The sequence below is a fragment of the Anomaloglossus baeobatrachus genome, chromosome 8, assembly GCF_048569485.1.
Source record: "Anomaloglossus baeobatrachus isolate aAnoBae1 chromosome 8, aAnoBae1.hap1, whole genome shotgun sequence".
NCBI classification, from domain to species: Eukaryota; Metazoa; Chordata; class Amphibia; order Anura; family Aromobatidae; genus Anomaloglossus; species Anomaloglossus baeobatrachus.
Window position 1 is genome coordinate 162078308 of NC_134360.1, and position 23539 is coordinate 162101846.

The 23539-nt window shown below is 44.9% G+C and overlaps 1 protein-coding gene across 1 annotated transcript in view; it reads left to right on the forward strand.

Annotated features, from left to right (window-relative positions):
- The first annotated feature begins 1533 nt into the window (after window positions 1-1533).
- Window positions 1534-23539, forward strand: part of SLC25A24 (solute carrier family 25 member 24) — a 70145-nt gene continuing 48139 nt past the window's right edge. The window contains exon 1 of the mRNA XM_075320960.1: window positions 1534-1937. Coding sequence (XP_075177075.1) covers window positions 1755-1937 — 183 coding nt within the window. The 5' untranslated portion in view covers window positions 1534-1754. The remainder of the gene's footprint in view (window positions 1938-23539) is intronic.

Here is a 23539-nt window from a genome sequence, read left to right on the forward strand (position 1 = left end):
TGCATGTTGGCTGCGTTTTTCAAGATGCAGCATGTCACTTCTTTTTGCGTATTTACCACGTTTTTGAGCCCTTCCAGTCAATAGGTTTCACTTACAAAACGCATCGGGCAAAACGCGGTAAAAATGCATATGCGTTTTTGACGCGTGTGCGTTTTGAGAAAATAAGATGCAGTTTCAAGATGCACTCAAAACTCACATAGCAAAAGATGCCCTGTGTGAACATAGCCTTAGATTATATTAATCTTTTCTGTGGGGGAGGTGGGAACCGGATGTTACTACTCGGGGACGTGGGCTGGAGAAAAGTTGGGGACCACTGCAGCTTCAGGGTTTCCGGTTAAAAGACGGTTCATGTGCACAGCAGTGTCGTTTTGAAGGAGCTTTTTCAGGTGCATTCTGGACACAATAATTGTGTACACATAGGCTACATGCGCACAATGCAGTTTTTGTTGCATTTTTTGATGCAGTTTTGTTATCAGAAAGTTCTCACTTTTGATTTCCCAGCAAAGTCCATAAGAATTCAGACTTGCTGTGCACACATTGCATTTTTTTTTTTGTCTGAAGTTTATTTGTCACTAATTTTTGACTAATAAAACTGCAGCATGTTCTATCTTCTAGCGTTTTTGGCTTGCTTCTACTGAAAAAACGCATCAAAAACGTATGGTCAAAAACGCATCATCATTAGGCCATGTGCGCACATTGCGTCCAGTACCTTGCAGAAATGAACGCATCCTCTGGCAGAATTTGTCATTGTCAAATTTGGTTTTGACCACAAAAACGCTGAAAATACGCATGTGTTTTTATAGTGTTTTTTCCGCGTTTAGTCTCGTTTTACATGCTTTTTCAGCGCTTAAAGACAGATGTGTTTTCAATACAAATACACTACTAAATAAAGTTTAAACATTCAAACACTATGAAAAAAATGGAAAAAAATAATCACAAATATTATGCTTTAAATCATACACAAAATAGATAATTTTAATTCTGACAAATTTTCTGCAACTAAAATGCTGCGTTTTTAAAAGCATTGTGCGCACAAGAAATCACAATTTCCCATAGACTTGGCTTGGAAATCAAAACGCATGCATTTTTGCATTAAAACGCTGCAGTTCAAAACGCTGCGGAAACGCATGAAAAAACGCAATGTGCGCACACAGCCTTATAAGTGTTTTTTGTTTTCTTTACATTTCCAGGCTCTCTGGGACAAGGTGCAGTTTTGGTTGCAGTTTTTGTGACTATATAGTCATAGTCGTACTTGAGTCAGTAAACTCTTCTGTGAAGGGATTGCTCACATCCTATAAATGTACGGCTTCCTTATCTGGGTGGATTACGAGTCAAAACATTGCAGAATTGTTTTGTGTAGATGCTTCTGTATCACACAAGCCCCTACAAAGTTCCTACTTGGCAAAACTCTTATCATAAGGTTTTGGTAAGGGAGGGGTTAATGAGGAAGCTGACACAGTCTACAAGCTGCGAGCAATGGGTGGAGAGGCTTGTGTAGAGAAGGCAGCCAAGGAGGAGACATAGAGAGTGATGCCTCCCTCTACATGCAGGGATTCCCTCTGTGGCCCTCCCAGAGGCAGCCCAGTCCTCCCTTAGTCTGGGCGGTGTCCTGTCACTGCTCCAGTACTCGCTTTTCTACATGTCTTATTTTGGCCTGTAGTGTATTGCTCCTTTTCTACTGTCCCAATCTATCCCTCTTCTCGTAACTCTTTATTCTCTTCTTTTCCAAGTCTTCCACATCTGCAGCAGCCACAATGTACGACCACATCAGGAGATTGGTGCTGAGCAGAGCTGTGTGCGAGGGATCAGACAGCCCGGCCAAGTATGCAGAGCTCTTCAATAAGCTGGATATCAATAAGGATGGCAAGGTGGACATTTTAGAGCTCCAGGAGGGCCTCAAGGCGATGGGCATGGCTGTAGGAGCAGGCGCTGAGGAGGTGAGACCATCATGGTTGACGATAGATTGTAAGCTTCGAGGAGCACTAGTGTGTATGTGAGGGGCACTAGTGTGTATGTGAGGGGCACTAGTGTGTATGTGAGGGGCACTAGTGTGTATGTGAGGGGCACTAGTGTGTATGTGAGGGGCACTAGTGTGTATGTGAGGGGCACTAGTGTGTATGTGAGGGGCACTAGTGTGTACGTCGTCTGCTCTCGCCATCTGTTTTGCATTAATGAGAAGTAATTGCAGCTTCGTTAGCTTAGTATAAAACATGTAAGTTATACGGTGATGTCAGTTGTGCGTGCATTCTTATCCTGATCTTACACAGCCCATACTCCTGCATTGCAGTCATCATGAGCAATGCTTGGGGCCAAATTCCTAAAACCGGGCCTGAGTTATGCACTGAGTAACTCAAGTCAGTGTTAGGCTATGTGCGCACGTTGCGTAAATTCATGCAGTTACGCTGCGCTTTGCAGCGCAGCGTAACTGCATGCGTCCTGTGTCCCCTGCACAGTCTATGGAGATTGTGCAGGGGCCGTGCGCACGTGGCGTTTTAGTGCGCAGCGCTTCGGCTACTGCCGAAGCGCTGCGCAAAAAGAAGTGACATGTCACTTCTTCCGTGCGCTTTGCCGGCAGCTCCTGCTCTGTCTATGGCAGGAGCTGCAGGCAGAGCACACGTTCTCGCCGGCACCATGCGCTTCAGAACAGAGCTTTTCAGCTGCGCTCTGAAGCGCACCTTTTACGGTGCTGGGCAGTACGCAACGTGCGCACATACCCTAAGGCTACATTCACATTACCATATTTTCGGTTCGAGTGCTGCCGTGAAAAAACTAGCATGACACGGATGGTACTCCGGAACAATGTTATTCAATAACGCTGTTCAGATGAGGGGTTTTTTTTTGTTTTTTTTTTTTTTTTTTAATGGAACGAATATCCACGTGAAAGAATGCTGTAGTCTCTTCCATATTTGGGATGAGACGCACCTATTCAAGTCTATGGGTGCACCTAAAATGATTGTTTCCTGACTGGTGTTCCTGACTTGAATTGGGCAGCATTGTGTAGATGCACCATCTTTTTTGTCTTGATGTTCTATCATGTCCTGGCCTAAAGGCCCCGTTACACGCAACAACATCGCTAACGAGATGTCGTTGGGGACACGGAATTCATGACGCACATCCGCCCTCGCGTGTGACACATACGAGCGACCGCTAACTATTCAAAATACTTACCAAATCGTTGATTGTTGACACGTCGTCCATTTCTTAAATATTGTTGCTGATTTTGGACGCAGGTTGTTTGTCGTTCCTGAGGCAGCACACATCACTACGTGTGACACCCCAGGAACGACGAACAACATCGTACCCGCGTCCTCCATCAACGAGGTGGGCATGTCTTTCATGTGGCTGCTCTCCGCCCCTCCGCTTCTATTGGACGCCTGCCGTGTGACGCCGCACGAACCGCCCCCTTAGAAAAGAGGCTATTCACCGGCCACAGCGACGTCGTTAGGAAGGTAAGTATGTGTGACGGGTACTACCGATATTGTGCGCCACGGGCAGCGATTTGCCTGTGACACAAAAACGACAGGGGCGTGTGCCTTCACGAGCTAGCAATGTCGCTGTATGTAAAGCGCCCTTTAGGCTTCATTCATACAACCATTTTTCACAGCTCATGTACCCATTATATTCTACGGGGATGTTCGTGTTTTTTTGCAGGCCGTATATGTATGCAAAAAAAAAAAAATCATAGAGGCATTTTTGTTTTTTATCCGCGTTCTGAAATAAAAATTACTACTAGTCTATAGGTCCATGAAGAGTCACGGGCAGCACATGGATGGCAACTGTACAATCTGTGTACTGTCCATAATTAAAGGGAACCCGACAGGTGCAATATGCACCCAGAACCACGCGCATTTCTGGGTGAATATTGCTAATCCCTGCCTAACCGTCCCTGTAAACACTAGCATAGATAAAGGGATCTTTTGAAAAAGTATTTCTAGAGGTCCTCTATGATATGCTAATGAGCGCAGGGACTAGTCCCAAGGGCGTGATTTCCTGCGCTCATTCTGCTGTCTTAGCATGTTAGCACTCCCACGGGCGTGGAAACATGCTATTCAATGCCCACTTCCCAGCGTCATCATCAGCAGTGACACGCGTACCTTTGTCCGTTGCACCGCCACAGAGCGCTGAGTATAGGGTCAGTGCGCATGATCAGAAGTCCACGGCACTTCCAGCCATGCACATTCACCAGTTTGAAGCTGGGACGCGTCCACCTGGCTTCATAGTGCGCATGACCGAAAGTACAGGATCATGCGTCCTGAGCCGAAATCCAGCGTCGGGCGTGGTGTCAGCAGAGGTGAGCAACCATGTCTCTGACTCTGCGCGTTCATTAGCAAGTTAGCACGCCCACAGGGGCATGCATACATGCTAAGGGGGCCGACTAGCCAAGGAATTGACGCCCTTACAACTAGTCGCTGGCCTGATTAGCATATAATGAAGGATCCTTAGAAATACTTTTCTAAAGATCTCGTTATCTATGCTAGTGTATACAGGGACGGTTAGGCAGGGATTAGCAATATGCACCCAGAATTGCTCGTGGTTCTGGGTACATATTGTACCTGACAGGTTCCCTTTAACATTGTAGTGAATAGGAGAAGGTTTGTAATTTATTAATTTGTTCTGTGAAAATTGCTGATAGTGACAGGGTCGAAACACTGATGAAAAGCTGATCCAAGACACTGATGACATCGCACCATTTTTTTGTGTTCGTGAAAAATCACTGATGTCTGAATGAGCCCCACGTTGGGTGCATGACCGGCTACGTGTATGCCTCTTCCACATTGGTGATAGGAGCCGGACCCACCTTCCAATGCAGGCATTATACTGGTGTATAAAATGGAATAGTACTTGCTGCGATTTCCCACTTTACCTTATGGAAAATACTGTGAATTGCACACGGGTCACATGGAAAATCACCCACGGGCCCACTGACTGTAGTGCATCCATGGCTGTCTGTGTGAGAACCCTGGCCCACGCGGACAAAACATCTACTCATTTGGATGATCCCCACAGCTGGGTGTGTTGTCATAGACTAAGGATGCACACACTTTACATAGCTATCAGCTAAGTGACAGCTGTTCCTCCTAATAGATATATATATATATATATATATGTATTGGCACCCCTGCAATTCTGTCACATAATGCTCAGTTTCTTCTTGAAAATGTTTGCAATCACATTCTTTGGTATTATATCAACTTCATTTATTTTGCTTGCAATGAAAAAACACAAATGAGAATGAATCAAATCATTGATAATTTCACACAAAACTCCAAAAATGAGCCAGACAAAAGTATTGGCACCCTTAGCCTAATACTTGGTTGCACAACCTTTAGCCAAAATAACTGCGAACAACCGCTTCCGGTAACCATCAATGAGATTCTTACAATGCTCTGCTGGAATTTTAGACCATTCTTCTTTGGCAAACTGCTCCAGGTCCCTGAGATTTGAAGGTGCCTTCTCCAAACTGCCATTTTGAGATCTCTCCACAGGTGTTCTATGGGATCCAGGTCTGGACTCATTGCTGGCCACTTTAGTAGTCTCCAGTGCTTTCTCTCAAACCATTTTCTAGTGCTTTTTGAAGTGTGTTATGGGTCATTGTTCTGCTGGAAGACCCATGACCTCTGAGGGAGACCCAGCTTTCTCACACTGGGCCCTACATTATGCTGCAAAATTTGTTGGTAGTCTCCAGACTTAATAATGCCATGCACACGGTCAAGCAGTCCAATGCCAGAGGCAGCAAAGTGTACCGCCCCGCGCTCGGCTGTAGCCGAGCCGTTTGGATCCGGGCTCGTTGGTGGGTGGGCTTGAGCGCCTCCGGACCCGGGGTCACTTCGCTCTGAAAGGGTGCTGGCGCTACTTAGGGGGGTGGTAGGTAGGTGTACGGCCGGAGCCGTGTTTAAGTTCGTGACGCCACCCACGGGTTGTGGTCAAGGTGGACACCACCGCTGCGGTTACTGGGCACCCGGGGTAGATGGTGATGCAGCAAGGTGTTAACCCCTCCGTGGGCAGGGGTGGTGGCCCCGGGGACCATTGAGGATCGCTGGGCGGTGCAGGGCGGTGCGCGGCCGGATGGCACTGTTGTACTCACTGTTATTGACACACACAAGTCCCTGGTAAACAAAGTTGATGGTGGTCGGTGCCCGCAGCCGGCTGCATCTGGTCCCCCACCCGGTTCGGTGGTCTTTGCCTTTCTCCTGCACCGTGTAATGTATGTGTAGACTGCCTGCGCTTCAGCGACGGGAGTCCGCTCCCCCTGCTGTATGTATGTCGGGAGAGCCCTTTTGCCCGGAGATGCTGGCCCGTGGGATCTCTCTGCCTGTGCGGTGGCTTTCTATCCCCCTCGGTGGGCTGTTGTCTTCAGTCGGGACTTGGGTGGGAAAGGACCTATAGTCCAGACCGCAATCAGTCAATTAACTCAGTCCAGTGGATTCTGGTCCCCGTTTCAGGGTCTGAGTATCCCCCTGTGTGCTCTGGTTTCCAGTCGGTTCCCCGGGTCGGTACCGGCGGGCCACTACCCTGTCCCGGTCCACCACAGTTCCACCGAGCCGTCTTCCCGACTCCTGCAGGCTAAGGCCACCGTCTGCCTCCTAGCCAAAGGTGCCCGGGCTCCAACCCCGGCACCTGTCAGACTCCTTCCCTCCTCATTCACTGACACTAATCTCTGAACTCCGTGTGTTTCCTGCCTGAGGCCCTCTGAACTCCTCGGTGGGCGTGGCCAAATGCCTGGCTCCGCCCCCTAGTGTGTCAATCAAGCCCTGAGGGAGGTGACTAGGGTTTATGGTTTGGCTGATGTTACCTTATTGGGGGACAGGTGTAATGCGGGGGTCTACCTGTGACTACCTGGCTAGTCTAAGGCGTCACAAAAGCAACCCCAAAACATCAGGGAACCTCCGCCATGTATGACTGTAGGGACCGTGTTCTTTTCTTTGAATGCCTCTTTTTACAGGAAAAAAAACAAACTCTATGTTGATGGCTTTTCCCAAAAAGCTCTACTTTTGTCTCATCTAATAGAGAACAACATTCTTCCAAAACATTTTAGGCTTTCTCAGGAAAGTTTTGGCGAACTCCAGCCTGGCTTTTTTTTTTATCTCTGGGTAAGAAGTGGGGTCTTCCTGGGTATCCTACCATACAGTCCCTTTACATTCAGGCACCAATGGATAGTACGAGTTGACACTGTTGTACCCTCGGACTGCAGGGCAGCTTCAACTTGTTTGGATGTTAGTCGAGGTTCTTTATCCACCATCCGCACAATCTTGCGTTGAAATCTCTCGTCAATTTTTCTTTTCCTTCCACATCTAGGGAGGTTAGCCACAGTGCCATGGGCTTTAAACTTCTTGATGACACTGCGCACCGTAGACACAGGAATATTCAGGTCTTTGGAGATGGACTTGTAGCCTTGAGATTACTCATGCTTCCTCACAATTTGGATTCTCAAGTCCTCAGACAGTTTTTTCGTCTTCTTTCTTTTCTCCATGCTCAATGTGGTACACACAAGGACACGAGACAGAGGTTGAGTCAACTTTAATCCATGTCAACTGGCTACAAGTGTGATTTAGTTGTTGCCAACACCTGTTAGGTGCCACAGGTAAGTTACAGGCGCTGTTAATTACACAAATTACAGAAGCATCACATGATTTTTCACACAGTGCCAATACTTTTGTCCACCCGCTTTTTATGTTTGGTGTGGAATTATATCCAATTTGACTTTATGACAATTGTGTTTTTTCCATTGAAGACAAATTAACCCCTTCACGGGCGGCCGATTTTTCGCTTTCCGTTTTTTTTTTTTCGCCATTATTTTTCAGTCAATATGGTCATGTGAGGGCTCATTTTTTGCGGAACGAGCTGTACTTTTAAATGAAACCCTCAGTTTTACCATATAGTGTACTGGAAAACGGCAAAAAATTCCAAATGCAGAAAAATTGCAAAAAAAGTGCAATTGCACTATGGTTTTTGAGATATTTTATTCACTGTGTTCACTATATGGTAAAACTGATGCATGGGTGTGATGCCTCAGGTCAGTGCGAGTTCGTAGACACCAAACATGTATAGGTTTACTTTTATATAAGGGGTTAAAAAAAATCTAACGTTTGTCCGAAAAAAGTGGTGCACGTTTTACACCATATTCCGTGACCCGTAGCGTTCTCATTTTTTGGGATCTATGGCTCAGTGACGGCTTATTTTTTGCGTCTCGAGCTTACGTTTTTAACGGTTCCATTTTTGCGCAGATGCTACGTTTTGATCGCCTCTTATTGCTATTTGCGCAAAAGTTGTGGCGACAAACGTCGTTTTGGCGTTTGGAATTTTTTTGCCGCTACGCCGTATACTGATCAGATTAATTGATTTTATATTTTGATAGATCGGGCGTTTCTGAACGCGGCGATACCAAATGTGTGTATATTTTTTTATTTTTTTAACCCTTTCATTTTCAATGGGGCGAATGGGGGGTGATTTGAACTTTTTAGGTTTTTTGTTTTTTTTTTTAATTTTTTAAAACTTTTTTTAACTTTTTTTTTTTTTTTTTTTTTTTATTTTACTAGTCCGCCTAGGGGGCTATTGCGATCAGCAATCCAATCGCTCTGCAGTATCTGCTGATCACAGCTACAAGGCTGTAAACAGCAGATACGCTCTCTTTCTCTTTTGCTGTGCTGCTGGCACAGCGAAAGTGAAAGCAAGTCAGGTGTAGTACAGGAGTCATCACATGACCCTGTGCTACCATGACAACTATCGGGAGTCACGTGATCGCGTCACGTGACTTCCGGTATCGGGCGGTAAGTAAAATTTTACCGCGATCGCGCTTATAATGGCGCTGTCACATATTGACAGCGCCATATAAGGGGTTAAACGGCACGAGCAGATAACGATTCTGCTCGTGCCTAGCAGGCACACATCTCAGCTGTGAAAATCAGCTGAGATGTGTGCCGATCGCAGCATGATGCTGCCGGCAGACCGCGGGCAGTAAGGTTATGACCGCAGGGAAGTAATTTTACGGCCCGCGGTCGTGAAGGGGTTAAATGAAGATAATAACACCAAAGAATTTGTGATTGCAATCATTTTCAAGAAGAAACTGAGTATTATCTGACAGAATTGCAGGGGTGCCATATATATAATATATATATATATATATATATATTAGTGTGCACTTTCAATTGCATGAGGCTTTAGTGCCCTGAACAGAATCTGGGGAGTATGGGATTGATGGAGCAAACCGCCTTTTTTTATTTTTTTCGAATCTTTTTATTGCACAGGCTAATTTTGCCAGAATTTGCACAGAATTCATTAGGAGACACATGCTTCTAAACTTGGTATTTCCATTCACCGTATAATTCCTGGCATAAGACGCCTGCACTCTTGCTGTATTTGACGCTCTGTCTCTCCCCACGTTTTACCTGCTTGAAAGTGCCAAAAGCTACAGCATTTTTGTGCAGCTCCTTGTTGCACAATAAGTTTTTGCTTTCTCAAAGCTTTTTGCACTAGTTTTCTGGTGTAAAAGATTTTATAAATCAGGCCCAATGTCTTGATATGTTTTGTTGTTTTTCAAACTGTAAAGCTAATTTTAATTTTGTTAAAAAGGTTAGAATAATATCAAGACCAATTTCCTATATTAGGGAATTGTATGTGCAGTAATTCCTTAATATACGGTACTGTGCTCTATCTTTGTCAATCCCATAGACTCTGAATGGAGCAGAAGTGCGCATGGACAACCAACGCTCCATCCAGACCCCTCAATGGATGTGCAGTCAGAAGACACTGGAGCCTCTGAACCTCCAGCCTAATGATCTGTGAGATTCTCTGCAGTGAGGCCGTCAGTGATCAGACACTTGTTCCCATCAAAAGGAGAGGTGATATTTCTAGTGGCTATTCATTGTCTCACAGGCTAAGGTCTCCTTCACACATCCTTGCAAAACAGTAATGTTTTGTTTGATCCGGAGTGAAGGTACGTATGTGTGTCCATGTGGATATTCTACGTGTACTGTCCCTGTGCTATCCATGTGACATCCAGATAGCACACGGACAGCATGAGGTGATATACTTATCTGTCTCCTGCGTTGTTGTCTCCGGTTCTGCTGTTACTTTTGGGTTTGCGCTGAGTGCAGTGAATATGCAATGAGTGTAATGAGCGGGCCCGGAAGTAACAGCAGCGCTGGAGACAGTTGAGTAGGAGACAGGTAAATATAAAAATTCTGTACATTTTATTTATTTATTTTTTTGTGACCTGTTTTTTTCCGGTATGTGACACACTGATGTCACACCGATCACATCAGTGTGCGGTCCGCGTTTCACCCATGTTCTCTGCAGAAAATAGACGTTGCTGTATGAAGCACAAGGTCAAAGTCCAAGCACGGACAAGTGTGCAGACCCATTGATTATAATGGGACTACGTGTGTTCATGTCTCCGGTACGTGTGAAAACAGACATCACACGTACCGGAGACACAGCTGTGTGAAGGAGGCCTAAAGGCTTTTTCAAACAAGGGTATAATACCCACGTTGCTGTCCGATTAAAAATCAGATATCACACTGAGTAATACAACTCAATTTGTGCTGCTTATACGACTTATTTTTTTAACATAGACTGAGTGTCCGTGTGAAGAAAAAAAAAAGTCACAGCATGCACTATTCTTTCGTACTTCGGATGAAACTCCCCTATTCAAGCTCATGGATGCATTAAGAAAAAGAAAAAAAAAACAGATCCCGTACAGATAATCAGTCTAGTATCTGATTTTTACAGGTACATTGCAATTATTAACCTTAGAAATGGGATTTGATAAAATACATTTTAAACTGTTGAGTATCAATAAGAATGTCATACCGGAAGTATATGGATACCATATCAGAGTTTTTGGATGAAAATTAGTCAATTTTTCTTATGCTCGTCTGACTCTGCATGTAATTAGAGCTCTTACGCCAAATACCAAACCAATCTGATGACAAAGCCCAGCCCTCTGCATAAAGTGCCTATAGCCCCTGACACAATTTATGGTGCCTATGTATCTTACATTTGACGCGGTCACCAGAAGATTCCCAGCTAAGGCCGCGTTCACATCAGCGATATTTTGCCGCAAAACCAGATCCGTCAAAAATGCGTTTCAGCTCCATTAATTTCCTATGGAATCGCTGCAAGATGCGGTCACATGCGGTAGTGTGCATCATACACAAGTGACCGCATCTTGCTCTGATTCCCTAGCAAATGAATGGAGCTGAAACGTATTTCTAACGGTTCCGGTTTTGCAGCAAAATACCGCTGCTGTAAGCGTGGCCTAACAAAAACCTGCCAACTAAATGGCTAGTGAAATGGGTGTGAGGACCCACAATTTCAGCCTCAATTTGTGTCTACAGTATCCCCTTAGTTTTCCTGGCGGATGTTCTGAAAGTTAGTCCACCACCATCACCACCATACATACTAATAATATTAGATGTTAACAATGAGATATAAATATATAAGGCACAATTTCACATGTGTGCTCTTAATGGGGAGAGAGCAGTAAATATCTGTTACTACTGACACCTTTTATAGGCAATTTAAAAATGTATCAGCCTGATCTATCCTTTCATTGTAATTTGGGTTAAAGTTGTGATATCCTCATACAAATTAGAGGTAGGTTGGACGACGTTCATCTAATGTGTGTTGCCAAAATAACTTGTAGACAAGATTGTCCCAGAAATTATCACCATCAGCCCTAGAGTCATTCATTATTATTCGATGACTCTCTTCTAACATTTTCCATTTACCAGTTTTAGATCAGTTTTTAGGCTATGCTTACTTGATACTGATGTCCTGACAGCTGATGGATATGTCGCGGGCGGGGAGGACGCCACTACGCTGCGCTCGCTAACGTTCGGGTCCAGCACAGCTGCGATGGCTGCTCGGTGGCTCGAGTGGTGGGCCGGATCCGGGGACTCGAGCGGCACTTTTCGCCTGTGAGTGAAAAGGGTGATTGGTTTGGGGGATTTAGTCCGTGACACCACCCACGGGTCATGGTGAAGATGGGCACCACCGCTGCTGGTGACGGGGATCCCGGGAGCGATGGTAGGGAGCAGCTTGGATGTTGTTTTCCCCCTCCGTGGGTAGGGGTCGGTGGTCCCGGGGCCCGGTGATGTGACTGGGAGGCTGGGTTGGTGAGGTACAGGGTTGTAGGGACAGCGCGGCGCGGTGCCGGATGACACGGGTGTACTCACTAAGAGATGCACAAAGTCCTCGGTAAACCAAACTGCTGGATGGACGGGTCCCGCAGCCGGCTGCAGTGTCTCTCCCCGGACAGGTGATGGCGGCTGTCTTTCCCTGCACCTTAATGTACTTGTTTGACTACTATGGATCCCCAATGGTAGTCCACTCCCCGGTGTATGGATGCCGGAGGAGCCCGTTTGCCCGCAGGCGCTGGCCCTTGGGTCTCTAGCCTTAGGCGGTAGCTGTATACCCTCACGGTGTGGGCGGTTGCCTTCTATCGGGTCTTTGGTTGTTAGGAAACCCCTGGGGTTCCGGTCACATTCGGATTTGACTATTGTCGGCGGCTCCAAGCCTGGTCGGGGTCCGATGGCCCTGCCTGTGTGTGCTGGCTTCACTTCGCTCCCCGGTTGGTACCGGCGGGCCAACGCCTGACCCCGGTCCTACGGTTCCGCGTTGCTTCACCACTCCTGCAGACGGCCACCACCGTCTGCCAACCTTGCTGTCAGTGCCTGGGCCACAAAACCAGACACCCAAGTGTTTGCTCCTCTCACTTCAAACTCCTCAACTGTTCTGACACTTTTCCCGCCTCCAGGCCTGTGAACTCCTCGGTGGGTGGGGCCAACCGCTTGGCTCCGCCCCCACCTGGTGTGGACATCAGACACTGGAGGGAGCCAACAAGGGTTTTGTGTTTGGCTGGTGTCCCTGTCTAATGGGGGTGGGGGTGTTTGAGTGTTATCTGTGACGACCTGGCTAGTCCAGGGCGCCACAGATGCTTGGCGTAGGTATGCACTTTATATGTATTTTTTCCATTGTGCTTGCCTTGTCATTCCCCCTCTGCTTCATCCATGTTATCACAACTGGCCATTCTTTATCACCATTTACTTTGCTGATCCTGACTATGCATTTTCACACCCCTTTGTGATTTTATCCTCTTTTTTGCTGTTTGCACATTTATGATTGTAACTAATAAAACTATATCTACTTTATTGGCACCTTTTGACTCCTGTTTTCCTATATTGATATTGTTAGTTTGAGTCTGTGCAATGGTCGTACTGACCAACCTGGGCTAGATTTCGCCCAGTATGACTTTTCATACTGCTGTATGGGGGTCCCTATATTTAACCTAGTATTGATGGCAGGAGTAATATGTTATAATATAAAATAGTAACCATAGGGCTACATGCGCACGCTGCATCTTTTTGTGTTCACAAACTGCAGCCAAAACTGCACCTTGTCAGAGAGCCTGGAAATGTCACAAAAAATGCTTGTAATTGTAGGTGCATTTTTGCTGCGTTTTTGCTGCGTTTTTGTGACTAATGTTGACAAAAACGCAGGAAGATTGAACATGCTGCATTTTTTTTGTCACAAACTTTTGACAAATAAAACGCTGATAAACTGCAACGTGCGCACAGCAAATCTGACTTCTCATAGACTTTGCTGGGAAGTCAAATGTCAGAAAATTCTGACAAACTGCAGCCAAAAACGCAGCAAAAAAAGCAGTGTGCGCATGTAGTCTAGCAGTCAGACCTTGATTGTCACTTTATTCTTCGTTTTCAGTAAATTTTACTATGAAGCATTTTTTTAAGCCCTTCTTTAACTATATCGATAATTGGGAAATAAGTGTTCAAAGCTTGTCCCCAGCTATTGGCCTATATAAACAGGCGCTAATCCACACAAAGTGCTTGTTCTTCTGTGATGGTTTTTAACGGTACTTTCACACTTGCGTTGTTTGGCATCCGTCGCAATCTGTTAACGGATGTGCGCTGTTTCCCATTGACCTGTATTGATGACGCATTGCGACGGGTGGCCTTGCGTTGTATCCACCGGGCGGAAAGAACGCAGCATGTAGCGTTTTGCTGCGCTTCCAAGGGCGTAAAAAAAAACGCAATCTGCTGGATTCCGTCGGCGTTTGTCATTTTTATAATGAAAGCCTATGGTGGCGGAATCCGTCATTTGACGAATTCCTGTGACGGATCCGTCTTTACACAACTGCGCATGCTCAGTTGAGTAAATGTCTGAAAAAAAAGCTACAACGATTCCGTTGTTTTGCAGGATCCGTCGCATCAGTTGTGCCACTATATGCAACGCATCCGTTGCATCCATCACATAATGCAATGCGACGGATGCCGCACAACGCAATTGTTAAACTAGCCTAAGTCGACTTAAAAAGTCCAGTTTCATGATGTGCTGATGAGAATGATACAAGTGCTGCCGATAAGATCTATGAGCACAGAACTATTGTTCTGTGCACATGGAATTGTGGCTGTATAAACGACTGTTGGGCCTGGATGTAGTTGCTCACTTGATGGTTGTGATTAGGCCTTGAAATCCTTGCCTTAGGCCCTGTGCGCACTGGAAAACGGAATTTTTTTAAGAAAATTCCGCAGGGTCTGAAAGATTACCGCACCTGCAGTAAAAAACCGTGGCAAACCGCACCCGAAAACCGCATGCGGTTTGCTGCGGTATTGTTCACGGTATTGTTTGCGGTATTGCCGCGGTTTTGCCGCATGCGGGTTGGTACATATGCTTTAATGCATTCAATGCAATAAAGCACATTGAAAAAAGAAAAAAAAAAGTAATTTCCTTCTGAGATAGATAGCAGACAGATAAATAGATAAATAGACAGAAGAATAGATAGGATAGAGGGATAGAGTCCCTGTGAGCACACGCTGCATTTCTCCCGAGCGGTAGTGTGTTCACATTACCGGCCGTGGGAAATGCCCTGTGGTTACCTCTGCTGTCTCGTTGTGAGGCTGCATTCAGCGCTGTGTGTCAGTCGCGCCTGGATGCAAGCAGTGCAGGACGTGGATTACGTCGGAGCTGTGTGTTTTGGGGGGGGTTAATAAAATGGTGAACCAGGGGCTTTTTTGTGTTTTATTTAAAATAAAGGATTTTTCGGTGTGTGTGTGTGTGTGTGTGTGTGTGTGTGTGTTTTTTCACTTTACTTACGGGTTGATCATGTCAGCTGTCTCAGACGCTGCCATGATCAAGCCTGGACTTAGTGGCGGCGATCCGCCACCATTAACTCCTTATATTACCCTGATTTGCCACCGCATCACGGCAACAGGAAGAGCTGGGGACACTCTGGTACTGCTGCATAATGGATGCGACAGTCCCGGGGCAGCTGTGGGCTGATATTCTCGGCTGCGGGAGGAGGGGGGCATTAACCCTATCCCTCGCCCTCCCCAGCCTGAGAATACCGGGCCGCCGCTGTGTGCTTACCTTGGCTGGACGGTAAAAATACGGCGGAGCCCATGTGTTTTCTTTTCTATATGTCCGTTTGCTTTTTATGTGTATTCTATATGTCTGTGTGTGAGTGCGATCTGTGTGTGTTCTGTGTCTGTGTCTGTGATCTGTGTGTTTATGCTCTGCTCCGCTTCCTCTTCTGTCATAATGACATCACTTCCCTGCAAACTGCAGGGCAGCGATGAACATTACCGCAGGTAAACCGCGAAATACCGGAGGGAATAACGCAGGAAAACGCAATGAACTGCACAGAATTTGCCACCTGCGTTATTCCCTGCGGGATTTCACGATTACATGGCAGTCAATGGAGTGAAATCCCGCAGCGACGTGCGGAAAAGAAGTGACATGCAATTGTTTTTGCTGCGGGAATCCCGCAGGAAAACATGCAGCTGTCAAAATCCGCATAGTGCGCACAGCATTTTTTTTTTCCCCATAGGTTTTGCTGGTGAATCACTGCAGAGATGTTATGAACATTAATATGCAGCGAAACATGCAGCAAATCCGCGGCAAAAACCGGCAAGTGCGCACAGGGCCTTAGACTCGCTAGGCTTTCTGGCTTTCTGCCATGTCTCAGGTTGTTGGTGTGACCTCAGCAGGATCAATATCCACAGGGAGTGGCGAGGCTTGTCATCAGAATGAGAGGCTTGTCATCAGGGTGACGAGGTTGTTACTTTGAGCTCTGTATTTAACCTTTCAGGCTATAAATCCAACAAGACGCCACATTGATAAATGTTCATTGTCATTGATTCTCTAGGAAGCGCTGACCTAATTTGGTTTTTCTACAAGATTTAGTCACAAGATTAGGATGATATACCCCATCTCCAGTAACTTCTCCTTACATAAGAATTCTTCATACATTTGTAGTCCTTGTACACAGTATGTTTCTATACAGTGTTACATGTTAATCACACTATAGTAAAACTCCTCAGGCCTGACACAGCAAACTGTTTTCTGGAGTAAAACTATTTCAAGTGTTGCAACATTTTTTATAAAACTCATGGCTGCAACTTTTTTGCTTTTTAATACCACCTTTGGCCACACTGCTGAAGTTTTGAAAAGCGGGCAATCATCGGAAGAGGGCATGGTTGACAAATTCCTCTTAATTTATGACATTAACATACATCGTACGTCTTTCTAGACCGCAGCATGTCAATTGTTTGCTGTGGAATCACATTCGTCCTCTGTAGGGATAACACAGCGAGGAGACCGCACCGAACCCTGATCATGGGCACAAGCAGCTGCAGCCCTGATGGGCACATACCCTAAGGGGCTTACTTCGCTTTATAAATTTGGTGCATCTTACTCCAGGATACAAAACACCAGACTTGATGAATCAGGTCTGTTGTTTCTAATGGAATATATTGTACCTTTCAGCTGATTCTGGCTGTCCTAGTCATGGACAGCATGAATCTGAGCCTTTTTGCACAATTGCAGTCAGGTTTTTATTACTAGCTGCACACCAAATTCAAAGAAATATGAATAAGCATAACTGCTCTATGATACATAAAGAAATGAAAAACACAATTAGCCATATGAAAAATTGAAAAATGTGACATTGCATGACTGCTGAGGATTATTTGAAAAAAGACATATTTAGCTAAGGTATTGATCAATTCATTACTGCCCGATACCACATCACGGTAATCTCTTATTTATCGAGTCCCTAACCAAATGTTACCTCTATGTGCGGTTAAAACCTGCTTGTATATGGGAAGTAAGGGAACTGGCAATATAGGAAATTGAATAAACATGGCTCAAGGGCGGGACTGGGTTCTCAGACAGAAAAAACTGCATAACAATCAAAAAGACTGCTGGAACACCATTGCAAATGTGAACAGGGTGCTAGCTAAAAAATACACACACTATATAAAGTGAAACCGCACATAGAGGTAACATTTAGTTAGGAACCCACACACACAAGCAGGTTTTAACCGCATGTAGAGGTAACATTTGCTTAGGGACTCGATAAATAAGAGATTACCGTCAAGTGGTTATCGGGCAATAATAAATTGATCAATACATTAGCTAAATATCTTTTTTTCAAATAATCCTCAGCAGTCATGCAATGTCACATTTTTCAATTTTTTTTCAATTTTTCATATGGCCAATTGTTTTTCATTTCTTTATGTATCATAGAGCAGTTATGCTTATTCATATTTCTCTGACTTTGGTGTGCAGCTTTCACTTTATATAGATTGTGTATTTTTTAGCTAACACCCTGTTCACATTTGCAATGATGTTCCAGCAGTCGTTTTGATTGTTAGGTTTGTTTTACTGTGAAACAATATGGTTTAAAGATCTGGCCGGGGACCACTGGGATGGATGTAACTTGTCCGAAGTCCTCCCAGGGCGGCTACAGGTGATTGACAGATCACTCTAAAAGGATCGGAGGTACGCATTACTTAAGTTCCATTTATTGTCTATGGGAATGCTGAGTAATTTTTTTTTCCAGGAAGTCCCATAGACAAAGAATAAAGCGAAGGTCGAGCATACACATCTCTGCTCTATCCAGGATGGGGTAACAGAACCCTGTTGTTGCAGTCTTCAGTGCCCCGATCTCAGGATTGCTGGGGAATCCCAATAGTTTCATCCCCAATGATCAGCAGGGATAGCGAATAGCTTGATTTTTGTAAATAACCCTTTAATAGCAGCACAGTTATACAGTAAAATGGATGTACATCATATTAACAATGGAACTGCTTTTAACTGTGTGTGAACACAGCCTAAAGCGCCAAAGGAGGTTGCCATATAGAATGGCATACATGCTGTTCTAAGTAGTAATGAGCTATCCTCATCTTCACAGTGGCATGTAAAAGATCAAGCGCCCCTAGTTAAAATTAGTTATTGTGAACGGTTAAGCAGGTTGAAGATTAAATGATCTATAAAAGATATAAAGTTAAAGATGATAACACTTTTTTTTGTATTTTAGACAAAAATAAAATTAAATTCATTTTTACATTTGAAAAATTTCTAAAAGGAAAATGGGTTGTTGCAAAAGTGTTGGCACTCTTGCAGATTTCTGTTCTCAGATAACTTCAACCAAGGTTTCAGACCTTAATTAGCCTATTAGGGTTGTTGCTTGTTCAATGTCATCATTAGAAAAGGTCAGGTGATGCAAATTTCACAGCTCTATAAAAACCTAGCCTTCTCTAACCTTGTGCCAACAAACAGCAACCATGGGATCTTCTAAGCAGCTGCCTAGCACTCTGAAAATGGTGGAGGCCCACAAAGCAGGAGAAAGTTTTATAAAAAGATAGCAAAGCCACCCTTTCCTGAGTTCGAAATGTAATTAAGGGTCCCATTACATATAGCAATGTACCAGCGATCCCACCTGGCAAGGATCGCTGGAATGTCGCTACATGGTCGCTGTTGAGCTGTTAATCAGGCAGATCTCCACAGTGACCAGCCACCAGCGACTCGTGTAACGACGGCTCCCTGCACACTGAGGACCGGTGTTCATTGGTCTCCCGCCGTCAATCACGCCGATGCGTTCTGCACAGTGGGAGACCAACGAGCAAAAAATGGTCCTGATCGTTTTGTCACGATCAGCAACATCGCAGCAGGCGCCCGCTCGCTGCTGCTTCTCACAGCGATTTCGCTGGCGAGATCGCTGATACGTCACAAAACCTGTGATGTTTCAGCGATCTTGCTATGTGTGACGGGGGCTTAAGGGTACCTTCACACTTAGCGATGCAGCAGCGATCCGACCAGCGATCTGACCTGGTCAGGATCGCTGCTGCATCGCTACATGGTCGCTGGTGAGCTGTCAAACAGGCAGATCTCACCAGTGAACAGCCCCCAGCCAGCAGCGACGTGCAAGCGACGCTGCGCTTGCACGGAGCCGCCGTCTGGAAGCTGCGGAGACTGGTAACTAAGGTAAACATCGGGTATGGTTACCCGATGTTTACATTAGTTACCAGCGAACACCGCTTAGCTGTGTGTGCAGGGAGCAGGGAGCCGCGCACACTGAGCGCTGGCTCCTTGCTCTCCTAGCTGCTGTACACATCGGGTTAATTAACCCGATGTGTAATGCAGCTAAATGTGCAGAGAGCCGGAGCCGGCAGCACAGGCAGCGTGAGAGCTGCGGAGGCTGGTAACTAAGGTAAATATCGGGTAACCACCTTGGTTACCCGATGTTTATCTTGGTTACAAGCTTACCTCAGCTGTCAGATGCCGGCTCCTGCTCCCTGCTCGCTTCATTTGTCGCTCTCTCGCTGTCACACACAGCGATCTGTGTGTCACAGCGGGAGAGCGCCTTTGAAGAAAACGAACCAGGGATGTGTGTAACGAGCAGCGATCTCACAGCAGGGGCCAGATCGCTGCTCAGTGTCACACACAGCGAGATCGCTAATGAGGTCACTGCTGCGTCACAAAAAGCGTGACTCAGCAGCGATCTCGGCAGCGATCTCGCTATGTGTGAAGCACCCCTAAGACATAACCTCCATTGTTCCTGTTAACTCTTAAGATAAGGTCTGAAAGACCAAGCAACATTTCTATGAGAGCTGCTTGTAGGATTGGTTGAGAGGCAAATCAGAACCCCCACTTACCTGCAAAAGACCTTCAAGAATATTTAGTTCAGAGACATCTGCACCAATATGGCCGTCATGGAAGAGTCAATCAGAAGAAAACCTCTCCTGCGTCATTACCATAAAAATTAGCGTATGGAAAAGAATTTCTAAACAAACCTGATGCATTTTGGAAACATGTTCTATGCACTGATGAGGATAAAATAGAACTCTTTGGCTACAATGATCAAAGGTAATATCTGCAAAAGAACATATCACCAACTGTTAATCATGGGGGTGGATCAATCATGCTGTAAGATTGTGTTGCAACTACAGGCACAGGGAATATTGAATTCAATGAAATCTCATCAAACTCTTGATGTAAATATAATACAATGTGTAAAAAAGCTGATGTTGAAAAGAGGATGGTTTCTACAAATGAATAATGATATTAAACACGTGTCAAAATCCACAATAGACTACCTCAAAAGGTGCAAGCTGAAGGTTTTACAATGGCCCTCACTGTCTCCTGAACTGAGCATCATTGAAAATCTGTGGCCAGGCCTCAAAAAAGAGCAGTGCATGCAAGACAACCCAGGAATCTCACAAAACTGGAAGACTTTTCCATAGAAGAATGAATGAAAATCCTTCAAAGAAACTGAAAGACTCTCTTGACTGGTTAAAAAAAACGTTTACAAGCTGTGGTACTTGCCAAAGGGAATGTTACGAGGTACTAACCGTGTAGGGTGCTTAAACGTTTGCATCGACCCATTTTCCTATATTGTTCATTTTAAAATGTAAAAGGCTAAAATATTTTTTTAATTTTGCCTAATATACAAAGGAAATGTTTAATTAACATTATACCTTTTTTAGAGATGATTTCATCTTCAACTTGCTTAACCGTTCACAATAACAGTAATTTTGACCAGGGGTGCCCAAACTTTTACATGCTATTGTAGTTTACGAGGACATTATCTATGTTCAGTTCCCGTTCTTCAGAAGATAAGCCGCCTTTACATGCAAGCAGTGACCTGCCTCACAAACCTTTAAACAAACACGATAGAGTACACTGTGGGCTAGTCTACTATCCTCACTGATTGGAGTAGTCTTCAAAACACCAAAGAAGCACTCTCTTAGATTATCTGTCAGGCCACTTGTTAATAATGTTAGTGGCCAGTGTCATAGTGAATTGATAGCAAATTCTGCAGAAGAAAAAAAAATATATAAAATAAATGCCCATGTGACACTCTCATGGTTCCACAGCAGTAATGGCACTCTCCTTCCCACAATAGGCTCAGTGTTTCACCTGTAGGGAAGTGATTTGTCAGTCTAGACACCAGAGTTCTGTAAAATCTTCCCAAGTCCTAATAATTTATTATTATGCATAAACATAGAAACTGGACTCGTCGCTTTGCCCCACTTAAAGCTGCTACCAGTGGTAATGCTAAGGGGTGCTGTCATTAGCACAAAAAAAATCGTATTTTGGAAAAACTACATTTTTTTTTTTCCTAGTAGGTGTAAATTGACTATGAGAATACTAAATTTTTTTATATATTTAAATGTAATGGTATTAAAACTGTTTAAATACAGGACCCCCTGAATTTCTACTATAAGAGCCAGGGGTGTAACGACAATGGTCACAGAGGTTGCCATTGCGACCCGGCCCTGGAGATCAGCAGCCAGCTCCTTTCTGTGAGAGAGAAGCTGCGGTGTTCTGTCGCAGACCACGCGGCCGCTGTATGACCTCTGAGTCAGGGGCGACTTGGTGTCAGCAGCGGCGGCGCCGGGTTCCCCTCACTAGTCATCGCACACAGCAATGATGAAGCAACGAGCGTCCCGCGCTGCTCCATGCTTTATCATTCTCCCCCTGCGCAGTGACGTCACTACTGTGCGTGTGTTTATTTTCTGAAAATGAAAAATGGTCAAAATAACAAAAAAATGCAGTGCTTTCAGACCTCAAATAATGCAAAGAAAACAAGTTCCTAATCATTTAGAAACAACAATAATCAATATTTTGTGGAATAACTATGATTTTTAATCACAGCTTTCATATGTCTTGGCATGCTTTCCACCAGTCTTTCAGACTGCTTTTGGGTGACCTTATGCCACTCCTGGTGCAAAAATGTAAGCAATTTTTCTTTTGTTTGATGGCTTGTGACTATCCATCTTCCACTTGATTGCATTCCAGAGGTTTTCAATGGGGTTCAAATCTAGACTGGGCTGGCCATGACAGGGTTTTTATGTGGTGGTCCTTCATCCACACATTGATTGACCTAGCTGTGTGGCATGGCGCATTGTCCTGCTGGAAAATAACAGTCCTCAGAGTTGGGGAACATTGCCTGAGCAGAAGGAAGCGACTGTTTTTCCAGGATAACCTTGTATGTAGCTTGATTCATACGTCCTTCGCAAAGTTTAGTCTGCCCAATTTCTAGAGTAATGTAATCTTCTTTGATGAGTCTAATTTTTAGTTTTGCCCAACACCTGGTCATCTAATAGTTAGACGGAGACCTGGAGAGGCGTACAAGCCACAGTGTCTTGCACCCATTGTGATATTTGGTGGAGGATCAGTGATGATCTGGGGTTGCTTCAGCAAGGCTGGAATTGAGCACATTGGGTAATTGCATCTCTGCCACTGTGTAATAGTCACAGGACAGAGAGGAGTTAAACTTCCAAGTTTTTACTCTCTAATGGAAATAAATAATCTTTTCCTAATTAGTATGAGAGAGAACAAATTGCCTCCATAGATAAAACAATCCACTATACCAAGACAAATAGTACCACGTACCAGGGACAAATACTGCCACACCATGACCAGACAACAGATTACTACAACAGTCATCAAATAGTACCACATACAAGCGAGAAATACTGCTAAACCATGACCTACCACATATTGCTACTGTATAGTGGCTGAAAAATACATACCGGGGACAAATACCACCGTACCATGAGCAGACCATATCACATAGTGACCAAAATAATACCACATACAAGGGACAAATACACTACACCATAACCAAACCAAATATTACATCCACACGGTAACCAAATAGTATCACATGCAAGCGACAAATACCACCACACCGTGACCAGACCACATATCACCACATAGTGACAGAAAATACTGACCATTAATAGAAACCACAATACTATACTAATAAAACTAATACCACCATTACACACAGGAGCTCTGTATATAGTGTATAGTGTACAGGTAATACAGAGATCACCTTTGACATTTATACACAGGAGCTCTGTATATAGTGTATATGACACGCCCACCCCAGGGCCTTAGGCGATACTCAGAATTGGGCCGAACTAGTCCGGGGATGTCAGCGGTGGCTGGGTCCGGTTCCGTGACTCTGGCGTCTTATAATCATTATCCCCCTTTATTAATATTAGTGGAATAAAGTTTGTGACTCCACCTGTGGTTGTGTGGCTATGTGAGCCGCCGCTGCGCTGTAGGTTTCCCGGGGCAGGTGATGAGGGCGCAGCTGAGGTGTTCTTGCTCCCCACAGATGGAGTGAGGCCCCGAGATAACCGTTGATAATATCAAAAGTCCATGATGGCAGGTTGTGGAGGAATGGAGACGACACTAGGGCTTTGCAACAATAGTCTTCTAC